At 38.1% G+C, this 13,964-nt stretch overlaps 1 protein-coding gene across 3 annotated transcripts in view; it reads left to right on the plus strand.

Moving 5' to 3' along the window:
- CAPS2 (calcyphosine 2) overlaps positions 1-8,773 on the plus strand; it is a 31,007-nt gene extending 22,234 nt beyond the window's left edge. For 2 of the 3 annotated variants that reach the window (XM_083463172.1, XM_083463171.1), the window contains exons 17-19: positions 1,174-1,293; positions 4,141-4,237; positions 7,221-8,773. In XM_083463172.1, the coding sequence (XP_083319298.1) occupies positions 1,174-1,293; positions 4,141-4,237; positions 7,221-7,396 (393 nt within the window). In that variant the 3' untranslated portion in view covers positions 7,397-8,773. The remainder of the gene's footprint in view (positions 1-1,173; positions 1,294-4,140; positions 4,238-7,220) is intronic. The other variant, XR_014516556.1, reaches the window with a different exon arrangement.
- The last annotated feature ends 5,191 nt before the right edge of the window (positions 8,774-13,964 follow it).

Below are 13,964 nucleotides of genomic sequence, written 5' to 3' on the forward strand. Positions count from 1 at the left end.
ACATTTTTTATGGAACATGGACTTTGATTTTTATGCTGACATACACACCCTCCTTTTCAAAATTTTACTTCTGGGAGGCAGAGTTCTTGTTTCAAGCAAGTATGAGAGGTCAGGCTGGTTGTCAGTAGTAATCTATTCCAAACCTCATAGTTTATCTAGCTCAAGACAAGTCAGAGACAATCTCCCTCCCACTCACTTCCCTCATTGCTACTGTAGAGGCTTCTAAGGTGACAGAGAGACTGGTTGGTCTCTTCTCTCTCCCACCCAACAGCGCTGTTGCCTGGACATCACTAATATGCTTGACATCATTAATGTGGATGCCAGATTCCAAGGAAAACACATGTTTCAGAGCTTCTGGTGCCAGGAACTTTGAACATTTTAGTTTCCAAGGGCCTGCTAGCCGTACTAAGAAAGACATAAGCACAGTGGGGAAACTACATTTCTCCATGTCACTGATACCTGGAACATTGCTGTAGGTCATTAGTTGCCACTTGTAAATTTGGACTAGACCAGACAATGGGAAAATAGTATTCTGATGTGTACCTTCCATGGTGGATATACTGGCTGAAAGCAGATGTGATTTAGAAATGAATATTATCATTATCTAGAGGTTGTGGTACTTAATGAAAGACCTATTTTTTTTAGGAAAGTGGCTGTCACTTGAGAAGGACATTCCCAAGGGATGTCAGAGGCAATAGTTGTGAGATCTCTTCCTAAAATACCATTTACTATTTCCTGACACGAGATTATGTTAGCTTGCTCTCATGGCAAACTTGGGGTCAGATTTTAATTTAAATACCATTAGGTTAACAAAACTGTAGCCAAAAGGGCTTTTTCATCATGCATGTTAAGGTGAAAATATATCTTCCATTATAACCTAGGACAAATAGTCTGCACCTTACATCTGGTTTACTTGGAAAATACAATTTGCTTCTACTGTGCCATGTTAAAATTAAAACACTTAATCTTGAAGTCTGCATCTATATTGAAATTGTTTTAAATATGTTTTTTATTGTTTTGTCACCTGTTTGCTGCCCTGTACTTCTTTGGGATGAGGAGTAGGATAGAAGTTTAATAAATAAAAACTTGGCCTCTGCCATTGTTGCGTTATGTGGTAGTATTAGGCTATGTGCTGAATTGCAACTTATTTGACACAAAATTCTTTAATTTTAGGAGTTTGAATCTTTGTGGTTAATGCTTAATGACAACAGAAATGATGAAGTTGATTATGCTGAGTTTACTCGTGCCATCCTTGGTGAAATGAATGAATATAGGAAAGCATTTGTGAGAAAAGTAAGTGGGTTTTAAATATATACATATATGTAGTTTATCTACATATCTGTGTGGATCACAGCAGACTATGGGGGGTTCTTAAAGAAATGGGAATGCCTGACCACCTTATCTGTCTCCTGAGAAATCTCTATGTGGGACAAGAAGCTACAGTTAGAACTGGATATGGAACAACTATTTGGTTCAAAATTGGGAATGGGGTACGACAAGGCTGTATATTGTCTCCCTGCTAATTTAACTTATATGCAGAATACATCATGCGAAAGGCTGGGCTGGATGAATCCCAAGCCGGAATTAAGATTGCTGGAAGAAATATCAACAACCTCAGATATGCAGATGACACAACTTTGATGGCAGAAAGTGAGGAGGAATTAAAGAACCTCTTAATGAGAGTGAAAGAGGAGAGTGCAAAATATGGTATGAAGCTCAACATAAAAAAACGAAGATCATGGCCACTGGTCCCATCACATCCTGGCAAATAGAAGGGGAAGAAATGGAAGTAGTGAGAGATTTTACCTTCTTGGGTTCCATGATTATTGCAGTTGGTGACAGCAGCCACGAAATTAAAAGACGCCTGCTTCTTGGGAGAAAAGCGATGACAAACCTAGACAGCTAAAAAGGAGAGACATCACCTTGTGACAAAGGTCTGTATAGTTAAAGCTATTGTTTTCCTAGTAGTTATGTATCGAAGTGAGAGCTGGACCATAAAAAAGGCTGATCGCCGAAGAATTGATGCTTTTGAATTGTGGTGCTGGAGGAGACTCTTGAGAGTCCCATGGACTGCAAGAAGATCAAACCTATCCATCCTGAAGGAAATCAGCCCTGAGTGCTCACTGGAAGGACAGATCCTGGAGCTGAGGCTCCAGTACTTTGGCCACCTCATGAAAAGAGAGGACTCCCTGGAAAAGACCCGGATGTTGGGAAAGATTGAGGGCACAAGAAGAACGGGACAACAGAGGACGAGATGGTTGGACAGTGTTCTCGAAGCTACCAGCATGAGTTTGACCAAACTGCAGGAGGCAGTGGAAGACAGGAGTGCCTGGCATGCTCTGGTCCATGGGGTCACGAAGAGTTGGACACAACTAAACAACAACAAGTTTATCTACTGATAACTAAGAAGTACTGATCTGCTTAATGCTTTATTGTTAAATGCTATCTAGTATCCAATATCTATACTTTAAGATCATTAATCACTATATGAAGAAAAGTTTGCTTCCTCTGGTTTGTCATTTAACAGTTCTTGTTGCCTATATAATAATTGACTTGCCCCGTTGACTTTTCTGGAACAACAAATCAATACAGTGGTACCTCGGGTTACATACGCTTCAGGTTACAGACTCCGCTAACCCAGAAATAGTGCTTCAGGTTAAGAACTTTGCTTCAGGATGAGAACAGAAATCGTGCTCCGGCGGCGCGGCAGCAGCAGGAGGCCCCATTAGCTAAAGTGGTGCTTTCAGGTTAAGTATAGACCTCCGGAATGAATTAAGTACTTAACCTGAGGTACCACTGTACCTTTGAAACTGCGACCAGAATTCTGCAAGTGTTGATACAAATTTTATTCATATGATTTTATTCTGTACTCCTTTTGGGGGCAGGGATGGGGGATTGAGCCTGGACAAGTTACTAAAATTTGTTTTTACCATCTGTAAAAGAGGAATACTGTATAAGTTTTCTGATAAATATTTCCAGATTGTGTCATTATTAAAAAACTAATCATGATTTCATTTACTTAAAGCATTTCTATACCACCCTTCTTAATATTTATTATAAGCATTTCAGTTTGCAATTTGTTTCTCTGTCTTCGCTCTCTGTTAGTCCCTCTTCCTCTCTTTTGTACTTTTTGCATGCATAACCCCACAAAATGTGACTCCTTAAGGCCACGATATGCATGCCACAATAATGCACTGCAAATATCAAAACAGATTAAAGGCATGCACTGCAAAATAGTCTTTCACCTGCAGGTCTGTTTTGCATGCTACAATAAAGGTATCATTCCTGGTATTTAATCCTATGGTCCCTGAACCCGTTAGGCATTTCACTTTGTGAAAATATAACTACTGTTTTGAACAGTACCAATCTTTTTTTTTTCCCCTTTGGCAACGGATGTGCAGAAAGAGAGAGGAATTTTCTTTCTAGGTCATTTGAATAAAATTTGTCAGTTGGTGAGAAAATGAGTGAGTCAGTGAGAAAATGCTTTATGCATCAGGCAGAAAAAAGTGTTAATGAATTGCCGGTGTTGACCAAAAAAAATCTAAAAAACAAAACAAAACAAAACCCTTCACCCTAAACAGACTTGTGGGCATGAAATACCTGACTTGGATCCAAGTAAGTTACACTCACAGTATGAAACTGATGTACTTAAGTTAGTCAGGTCTATTAATTTCAATGGGCTTAGTTTTTGAGTAGGAATAACATTGGAGACAATAATTTATATTTTGACGTAAAAGTCATTAAACAGCCTGCTTTCCTGATACCAGTTACAAAAGTTACTGTTTTAAATTGTATGCCACTTCAATACATTTTTTTAAAAAGTGGTATATAAATATTTTAATAAATAAATAAAATAAAATGCTTGCTTCCAGTGAAGTGTGTGTAGTTAAGCACACCCAGCTATTTACTTTACTATTCCATTTTTTATCTTTCTCCAAACCCAACATGGGGGTGTAGGTTCACAACTAAGATGATTTCTTTACTTAGGGCTTTTGTTTTTTTTAAAAAAATGCACATTCTGTCTTTTTAAGGTCAGACCAACCAATTACCGTAATTCTTATCATTCAAGATGCCAGGTGTATGTGAGCATAATTTGTGTTTCTCTTCCTTGCTCGTTTCTGACCGTTGTCTTCATTTCAGGCTTATATGAAGCTGGATTATAACAAAACTGGCAGTGTTCCTATGACAGATATCAAGAAATGTTATTGTGCTATAAAACATCCTCAAGTCATAGCAGGTAATTAATGTACAAGAAAGTAATTGTTGATTTGTCTTGTTATCAACATCGTATTATCTATCCCACTTCTTCTGACTAGCCCAACAACACAAAGTGAAAGGACGATGTCTATTCTGACTTCTCTGAACTTGTGGGGAAGGCAGGGCGAGCCACTCATATTGTGTGCCCTGTTTTGGTGTAAATGGCCACAACTGCATTCTCTTGGCCTACCTGGAATAAGAGGCTGGTGCTCCCTTAGGACTTCTAAGATGTGCCACAGGATGGGAGGGACTGAGGTTACAACAATGAATGACTGGTCACAAAGGCTATTTGTGGATGCCTAAGTCTGTCCATTAGGGGAAAAAATTGTTTTGATTAAGTACCAGATTTCAACGTACATATCTTTGAACAGATACCATTACAACCTTTTGGTACCACAATAATCTGTAATGAACTCTGCTGAACACGTGACAAAAAATTAACATGTGCTCATTCATTCCAATGCGAGTGGTCAATGCTGTGTCCATCGTATAGTCTGAAAAGGTATGAAGAAGGCTCACAAAGTATACAGAAACTCTGTGATCGAATTTCCAGCCCCCTTGATACTGATGTAACAACTCAGAAGGGCTCAAAGCTTTTTGCTTTGGGTTGATAGTGATTGAAAGGAGTAGATGCCTTGCACATTGGTTTCTGACCCATTTTAGTCACACTTTGGGAATGTGGGAAAGAGAGGAGCTAGCATCTTCTTGGCAACAATTCACATCTTATTTGAATGGCTTGCATTACATTTTGATAATAAAGTTACCAACTGACTCAAAAAATGGACTATCCTGCTCCAGTTCTTTTAACAGCAACTAAGGTTTAATTTGTGTTAATTGAACTTGAAAATATTGTCTGAAATATGAATATGAGTATTGATTATAATCATTGTGATATTGAAAACAGGGTAAAATAAAAAAAATCCTTCCAGTAGCACCTTAAAGACCAACTAAGTTAGTTCTTGGTATGAGCTTTATGTCCGTTTATTCTTTGGCGTAAGGTTTGGCCTGTTTGTCCAATATAGAGAGCTGAAGGACACTGTTGGACATAAATCTGACATCAAGAATCACAAAACAGAGAAACCAGTAGGAGAACACTTCAATCTTCCAGATTCCAAATTGAGATCTTGGGGAATAATACAAAAATATTATCTAAAATGTATAAGTACTTACTGGACTGGAACTTAGCTGACGAGGAGGTCAAGGCGGTTATGACACACTGGGCCAGAGATTTCGGTCGTAACATTTATTTAGAAGAGTGGGAAAAACTCTGGAAACAACATCTTAAATTTACGGCCTGTGTGTCACTTAAAGAGAACTTAATGAAAATGTTCTATCGCTGGTACTTGACCCCGGTTAAACCAGCCAAAATGTACGGATCCTGTAACAAATGCTGGAAATGCAAGGAAAGGGAGGGGACCTTCTACCATATGTGGTGGGAATGCCGAAAGGTCACAGAGTTTTGGGAGAGTATATATAATGAATTGAAGAAAATGCTAAGATACACCTTTGCTAAAAGACCCGAGGCGTTTCTGCTAGGTTTGGTAGGAAAGGAGATAAAGAAGAAAGATTACAAATTGTTCCAATACGCAACAACGGCAGCAAGGGTCTTAATAGCTAAAAATTGGAAACAAGAGAGTGTACCGACAACGGAGGAATGGAGATCCAAACTATTAGATTATGTGGAGATGGACAGGATGACAGGTAAAATTAGATATACAAAAGATCAGAGGTTTGTTAAAAATTGGGAAAGTTTTACGAAATATCTGGAAAGCCTAATCGATGAACAGATAACACTAGTAGGTTTCAGAGGTGCTCTGTAAGAGGTAAAGGGTAATGCCAAAAGAAAATGGACGAATGAGAATGACTTAAGGCATTACAAACATGGAAACGCGGATATACTGTTTACTGTTATTTTGGACGATTCGTGGAATGACTGAAGGAAGTTTTTTTTCTTTCTTTTGGTGAATTGATATGAATATTGATACAGCTTATTCTGTGCTTTGATTTTTGTAAACCAATAAAAATTATGCATGAAGGGAAGAGGAGAACACTTCAATCTCCCAGGACATTCTATACAAGATCTCAAAGTAGCTGTTTTACTACAAAGGAATTTCAGAAACAGACTGGAAAGAGAAGGTGCTGAATTGCGAACTCATTACCAAACTTAAAACCATGGAGAGACCTGGTCTGAACAAAGACATTGGATTCTTATCTCATTATACATGACTAAGCCATTTTTCACCTTCTCACCCCTTGCCTTTTCCTGTAAGACCTATTGCAGTCGTTAAGAGTCGTCAACAGGCTCATCTCAGCTATCTGCCAATCACCCATTCCCACCACCCTTCTGAGTAATACCCCTCCCCACCTTCTCACTATATAGAAGGATCTGGCAACTTCTGTTTCAGTGTATCTGAAGAAGTGTGCATGCACACGAAAGCTCATACCAAGAACTAACTTAGTTGGTCTTTAAGGTGCTAAAGGAATTTTTTTATTTTGACTATGGCAGACCAACACGGCTACCTATCTGTAACTGAAAACAGGGTAGTGATTCTTTCTTACTTTCTTGGTTTATTTAATTTATAAAAAATATGGTGTAAAATGGGTTTGAAAAATGGTTATATCATGGACATAGCAATGATGGCTGGTAACTTCCAAGCCACTATTCTGTGTACATTTATTAATAATTGTTCAAATCCATACTATAGAACAAGATTGCTTTGGTTAATTTCCTCATTCATATCTACAGATTGGGATAATGAAAGACTAAAAAAATCTGAGATAAAATTCCCTTTGACCTTCTCCTGCCTTGGTTTGCCTCCTGCAATTTTCACTTAAGAAATCCCTTTATGTTAAATTCTTATCGTACTTTTAATAACAATGACACGTGGATTTCGATTTTGTCTATTTTTCTGTTCTCTTGGCATCCCTGCTAACGTTTTTAATAATAAGCAATATTTTAACAGGTGATGCAACAGAAGAAGAAATTAGATCTTCATTTCTAGAAACTCTGGAGGATGCCTGCAGCAATGCTAATGAAGTGTCATTCTGTGAGTTTGAGGACTATTATGAAGGATTAAGTATTGGAATTTTGGATGATGAAGATTTTGTTAACACATTAAGGAACCCCTGGGGTATTTAGTGTAACCGTCTAGGTGGGAAGCACTACCAGAATTTGAAACATGTTAACATCTTGCATGAAAGTGTCTCAAATTAGCCTGAATAGTCTGAAGATATATCAGTAATTTTTTAGAATGTTGTTTGTTCATCTCTTTTGAACTTTACACTTTTACACTCTGAATATTCTTAATATGAAAGCTGTGTTTTGGTACAAATTCAGAATATTTTCCTGCCTCTGAAAACTCTTATTAAGACTACATCCTAGATAAGGAAACTGTGTGTTTTGTTAAATCGGAACTGAGTAAAAGGAGATATGAGAGAGGAAGTTACAGGTTTGATCAATATAGTTAATTTTTTTAAGTGATTGTATGCAACCACTATACAATGACTGCTTCTAGTAAGTCTCTATAGATTTAGAAGTGCTTTTAAAGGCTTATTACCAGAAAGGCTGATACTGTTGCAATTCCCTACCAGTTTCTGACAGATCACACTACAAAATGTATCAACAACTCTTTCAGTGGTTTTCCCAGGTGTTTCCTATGTTTTTCCTTAAGTACAAACGCAATAGCATGGAAAGTTATATGCAGATGTGCTCTCACAACATTTTAGAAGTTGCCCATGGTAAGACTGACATGCATCTCATAGCAGCAGCTACATTTCTTGTTAACTGCAAATTTTATCTGAAAAGTGAGTTCCAATTGAAGCATTCTACTTTTATAAAATGACGTTTTGAAAACACATCAATTTCTTAGCTATTTCTAGAACTCATTGTATATTTTACTTCTTCACCCATGTATATTTTACTTCTTCACCCATGTGCACCAATGTGTTACATTGACAGCACATGACAAACCTACTGAAGATTTGTTTTATTGTGATTACTGGACATTGTTGTAATTTTATATGATCTCACCTGTTATGTTTTAACTGAGTTGTATACCACTTTGAGATTTTATATATATATAGAGAGAGAGAGAGAGAAAGAAAGAAAGAAAGAGAGAGAGAGGTTATAAAAATGCTTTAAAATAAATAAATAAATGCCTTGGTTGATGGGCATATGGTTTTCATATATTCCATTGTTATGATCTGCCATTATTTTGGTTGGGTGTTGGTTTGCTTTTACTAAAAAGGTAGAGAACAGCTTATTTGATCTTAATGCGCACATTTTTTAAATCATCCCACTAATATTATGTCTTTAAATTGTGCATTTGAAATACAGATTATATTGATGCTGAAGAGATTTATTATTTTTCTGCAGTAAAAAAACCTTGGTAAGCTTGTTATGTGAAATATGCAATTTAATGTTAGGGACTTTTCATAACCAAATTTCATTTTTAATTATGTAGTATTAAACTATTATATATTAAACTATAGCATTAAACTATGGATGTTTACTATGCATGCAAGTGTTGGCCTGTTTTATTATGTTATCCCACCTTTCATTTCAAGAACAAATATCAAGGCGGTTCACAAACAAATAAAATCCAAGAACAAAATAACAAGAATAAAACCAAGAATACAGTTACCTGTAATTAAAATACAACAACATTAAAATATCCATAATTAAAATACAGAAGCTCATTAAAACAGCATAACAGTTAAAACAGTTAAAAACCATTAAAACTAAAATGAAAGCAGGATATTCAATTCAGGAGATCTGGGAACTATTTTCCTAAACACTATATGCTACACTTGGTGGTACCATGCCTCTAATGTGCCTCCTGATAGCTCTTTCCAGGTCCTGGCTATGATTATCCCAACTGCAGTGATAAAATATATTATTACCATTAGGTCCTCATTCATTAAATCCACATTTTGATCCATAAGCAAATTTAGTTTTTTTCAATTTCCAAGAAAGTTATGTTCCAGAAATCCTCTGGTTCCTTACAGTCCCGCCACATGTGGAAATATGTTCCGATTGAAGTGCAGCCCCTCCAGCATTTTGCAGAGGAGAGCAACCAAGATGATAAAGGGTCTGGAAACCAAGCCTTATAAGGAACAGTTGAGAGAGCTGAGTAAGTTTAGCTGGAAAAGAGGAGACTGATGAGAGGAGCTATGATAGCCACCTTCAAATATCTAAAGGGCTGGCACATAGAAGATGGAGCAAGCCTGTTTTCTCCTGCTCTGGGGAGTATGGCTCAAAGCAATGGATTCGAGTTGCAAGAAATGAGATTCCGACTAAACATCAGGAAGAGCTTTCTGACAGTAAGAGCTGTTTGACAGTGGAACCAAGGTTGTGGACTGTCCTTCCTTGGAGATTCTTAAGCAGAGGTTGAATGGCCATCTGTCATGGATGCTTTCGTTGAGATTCCTGCATTGCAGGGGATTGGACTAGATGACTTTTGTGGTCCCTTCCAACTCCTAAGATTCTATGATTCTGTGACTCTGTTTTCTATTCAGATGTTTTCTTTCCTCCCAGCAATATTGGACGGTCTTGCTACTCAGAAATCAGTGGGTGATGGCAGCTGCCAATCCATGTTTGGTTTAATTCCAGTGAAAATGGTGAAGACATGTGCTAGTTTTCTTACCTTGTGACCCATAGGGTGTGGAACGGTACAGAGAGGGATAAGGACTATCTGAAGGACCCCATCACATGGCACAGCTTGGTCACTTTTCAACAAATATCCATTGTGATGTGAGGAGAAGATTCCATTGTAGTAAAGTGTGAGTTAAATAGCTGTACTTAATTGGCTGAGGCAGCGATATTTTATTCTGTTTTAAACTTTATTAAGTGAATCCTTAATACTCTTTAGAGCTCGATCTAATTCTGAGATCCTGCTATTTTCCTCGACACAAATTAAATCCTGTAATCAAGCTGATACAAAGGTTTTTGCTACTGAATTATTTTTGTTTTGTGACCATGTTTACATAGGAGCACTAGAGACAACTGCATGTGGTATATGTGAATCCAGTAAACATGCCCGCACTGGGGTTCAATTAATCCCTACCCCTTCCCACAGTGTTTCAGAAACCAGAAAAAAGTACCTGTGATTTGGAAACTTGAAGCTTAAATGGCTGACTTCACGTAGTGTTCTAAGGATAAGAGGATTTAAGGTGCTTGAATGTCAAGCCAGTTCTCCAATTTCACTCTTTTAAAAATAACATTTTGGAATGGCCTGAAAGCTTTCAACCTATACAACTCTAGAGATGGGGGAGGGGGGGAGGGACATGTGATTGTGTTGTAAAGCCTGTCTTAACATATATTTGCAGTTGTTTTAAAAGGAAACTAATGACTCTTCTTTCAGGAGGAAAAAGCCTTGTGACACAAAACAGCCCCCTTCAGTTTGTATCAACTGCAAATCCATCCCTACTGCAGCTGCACCCAGATAGGAAAATAAGATTGAGGTGGCTTTCCATCTGACTAATCCCATGTCATTTACAACTGAGAAAGCTATAAAACCACCACTTTGAATTGCAGCTGGAAACTTATCAGAAGCTAATTCAGATCCTGCAACATGCTCCTGAACTGGTGCTCTAATTAATCTGCAAAGCATGGCATTCTGCATAAGCTTTAGACTTTTCAGTCTCTTAGGATGACATTCAGTCACAAAGAAACAAGGATATGGACAGTTTTGGCATAACCTTACAATGGAGACAAAATATAATACTTATTTTTCATGGTATAAATTAAAGGTACTCTAAATAGGATTAAAGGAAAGCATTAAAGGGCTACCAAGCCAGATGTCTTTTGCACTAAAGCTATTTGGCTGGTTAATCAAGGTTTACAAATGAATCTTGGAGTTAAAAGGTTTAGAATTGCTACAGGGACAAACTATTGGCTTCTTTCTAATTAGCACACTAAGTCAGAAATATGCAAATTATTCCATAACCTAAGAACAGTTTTGTAATCTACTACAGCATAGTGGCTTCATGTGCCTTTGGGTCTACTCTGCTAGAATGGCTGGTCCTTATATTTATTATGGCTCAATGTCACCCTGTGTTAGTTATTTTAGAGTGTCATTTATCTTTGTAGATTGAAAAGAGAAACAACAGACAGCAGAAGTGAGAGCCCGAACTATTGAGCTTCTGTGCTTCAAAGCTACAAGGCAATGAGGAAGAAGACCAGAAGCATTTAAAGCAGGCATAGACAAACTCAGCCCTCCAGATGTTTTGGGACTACAACTCCCATCATCCCTGACCACTTGTCCTCTTAGCTAGGGATGATGGGAGTTGTAGTCCCAAAACATCCGGAGGGCCGAGTTTGCCTATGCCTGATTTAAAGCATACTTGACTTGGAGTAGTCTTACTATCCATCATACAATTTGATCCAGGAAGCAAATATTGGTTTGAGGGACTGGTTTCATGTACAAATCCAGGAATATGATGTGGCACTATAACTCCTGAATGGAGGCTGCACAGTGACATTCCCATTTTTTTACTATATAGATAGAAACAATTAATAGTACTTGACCATTACTCCTTTCTATGTAGGGAAGCAAAACATTCAATTTACAAGCTATAACAGGAAGCCACTGAAGCTCTTCCTAGAGTAGTGGGAAATGCTGCCGGAAAATAGGCAGAGCAATCTCAGCACTGGTCCTTTGCAGAAGATTGTTCTGTTTCCATGGCAGTAGACAGCTCCATCCAAACAGAAGCAGTTTTCTCTGCAAAAGTTACATGGGGGAGGGGAAAACGCAACCCAAATGAAGGTGGAAAGCATCTGATCAACAAGTAAGCATATCACTTCTACTGTGATCTTTTGTAAATTCTGAAATGGGAATAAGAAAGTTTTTCCTGCCTCCACATATGTGGCTGCAACTTTGAGAATGGCATCCATTGTAGGTGATTTACACATTAGCCTCTTAAAAGAAATATGTTTATTATGGTATCCCTCTGCTTGCCTTGGAATCTAGAAGAAAGCAATAGGGTGTCTCCAGCAGCAGCTACTTCCAGGACTTGCTGATCCCTTTCCCTGCCCCATGATTCTTGAAAAGAGAGAGAAGCTTTCACTGCCACACAGGGATCCACACTAGCAGCATCACTTAGCTGTTTCAACACACCAGTATCTTGCTCACTGCATCAGTAGGTGCTCTTACTTGTGGGCGAGAATGAAAGCCCAGTTCAATCCACTTGAAACTCATACAAATGAGAGGCAGGAAGAAATTTCTAACAACATTCTCAAAAGGTCTGTGGTTTAACCTGTTTTATACTTTCTATTCTCTTTGGCCCTTTCACACATCGTGCTAACATGGGTGTGTGATATCCCAGAGAGCAGATTGCAGCTGATTTGCATCTCTAGTTGTTTTGCATCTTTGCTATGATCAGCGAAGCCTGGCTTGGCTTAGTGCAGGGATGGGGAACCTGTAATCCTCCAGATGTGTTGGACTATAATCCCATCAGGTTCAGGCAGCATAGCCAAGGTCAGAGATGATGGGAGTTACAGACCAGTACCATCTGGATACCATGGGTTCCCTATCCTTGGTTTAGTGTGTCATCCAAACACAAGACTTGAGGTTAACGCTCCAGAGTCTCACCACAAGCTGTTACTAAGGTTTGTTATTTGTCTACAACTCACGGTTAGCCTGGACAGAGCTAAACCATAGACCCAGGTTCAGACACCACACCAAGCTATGGCTTCCTAGCTCAGCATGTTGCTGCAGTTGTGATCTCCTCCCTGGCTGCTTATATGGATCACTATATCTCTGAGATGATCAAAGCTATTTGCACTAGTAAATAAATTGGTTTCATGTTTCCTTGAGAATAGCTTTTTTCTGTTTAGCCCAGTGCAAAAAATAAAATAAAAAATCCTGTTCCCCTTAAGCACTTTTATGCTCTTTCAAAAATACAAATAGGTTTAATATGGAAGTGGAGAACCTCAGTTCTAGAGGCTGAATGTGGCCCTCTAGGTCTCTCTATCTGCCCCTTTGGACTTCCCTCAGACTATGCTTCCTTCTCATGTCACTCATTGGTCGTGTTTCTCCTTTTTTCTGTTTGTTTGCAGTTCCCAGTATCATTGGTTTCACATCATGTCAAAAATCTTTTCATTAAAGTGTTACATATTTAAGAGAGCTTGCAAGGAAGTGTTTGCTGTCTTCTAGTAAGATCTCTCTTCAAGGAAGTTACTTTCTGCTGATTTAATATGAATCTTTCTTTTATAATTCCTTTCAAAAGAAGATTTCTTTTGTTTAAAGCTGAGAATGTCTGCTTCAACAAAACCTCAACTATAAACCAGTTTCCACTGAACAATATGCAGTATGATCACATCATGCATGGGGATGGCACATAGACACAGAAATGTGTATACTTGAACCACCTGCTTGGAACAGCTCCTGTGCACACATTCTTACTTTTCTGGACGGTGCTCTGTGCAGGCCTTGTCCCCCAAGCAAGGCAAAGAGCTTTTAAGCTCTCCACCTTCCATGCATTTAATTTGTGTGTTTTCAACCCGTCAGTCTTCAACCATGTAAGTTTGAAATCACACAAGTTAAATGAATTTAAGATTCTATCACCCTGTATTGGGTGAAATTCAGTTGGGACTGATTTAAGGAGATGTTATAATATTTATGCAATCTATATTGCATTCTTCTACACAGAAACAAATTTGGACACAATAAATGTGCAAATACTTCTAAAAACAAGGGGAAATATTA

The sequence above is a fragment of the Podarcis liolepis genome (genome assembly GCF_965112155.1).
Source record: "Podarcis liolepis genome assembly, chromosome: 10".
Classification (NCBI taxonomy): Eukaryota; Metazoa; Chordata; class Lepidosauria; order Squamata; family Lacertidae; genus Podarcis; species Podarcis liolepis.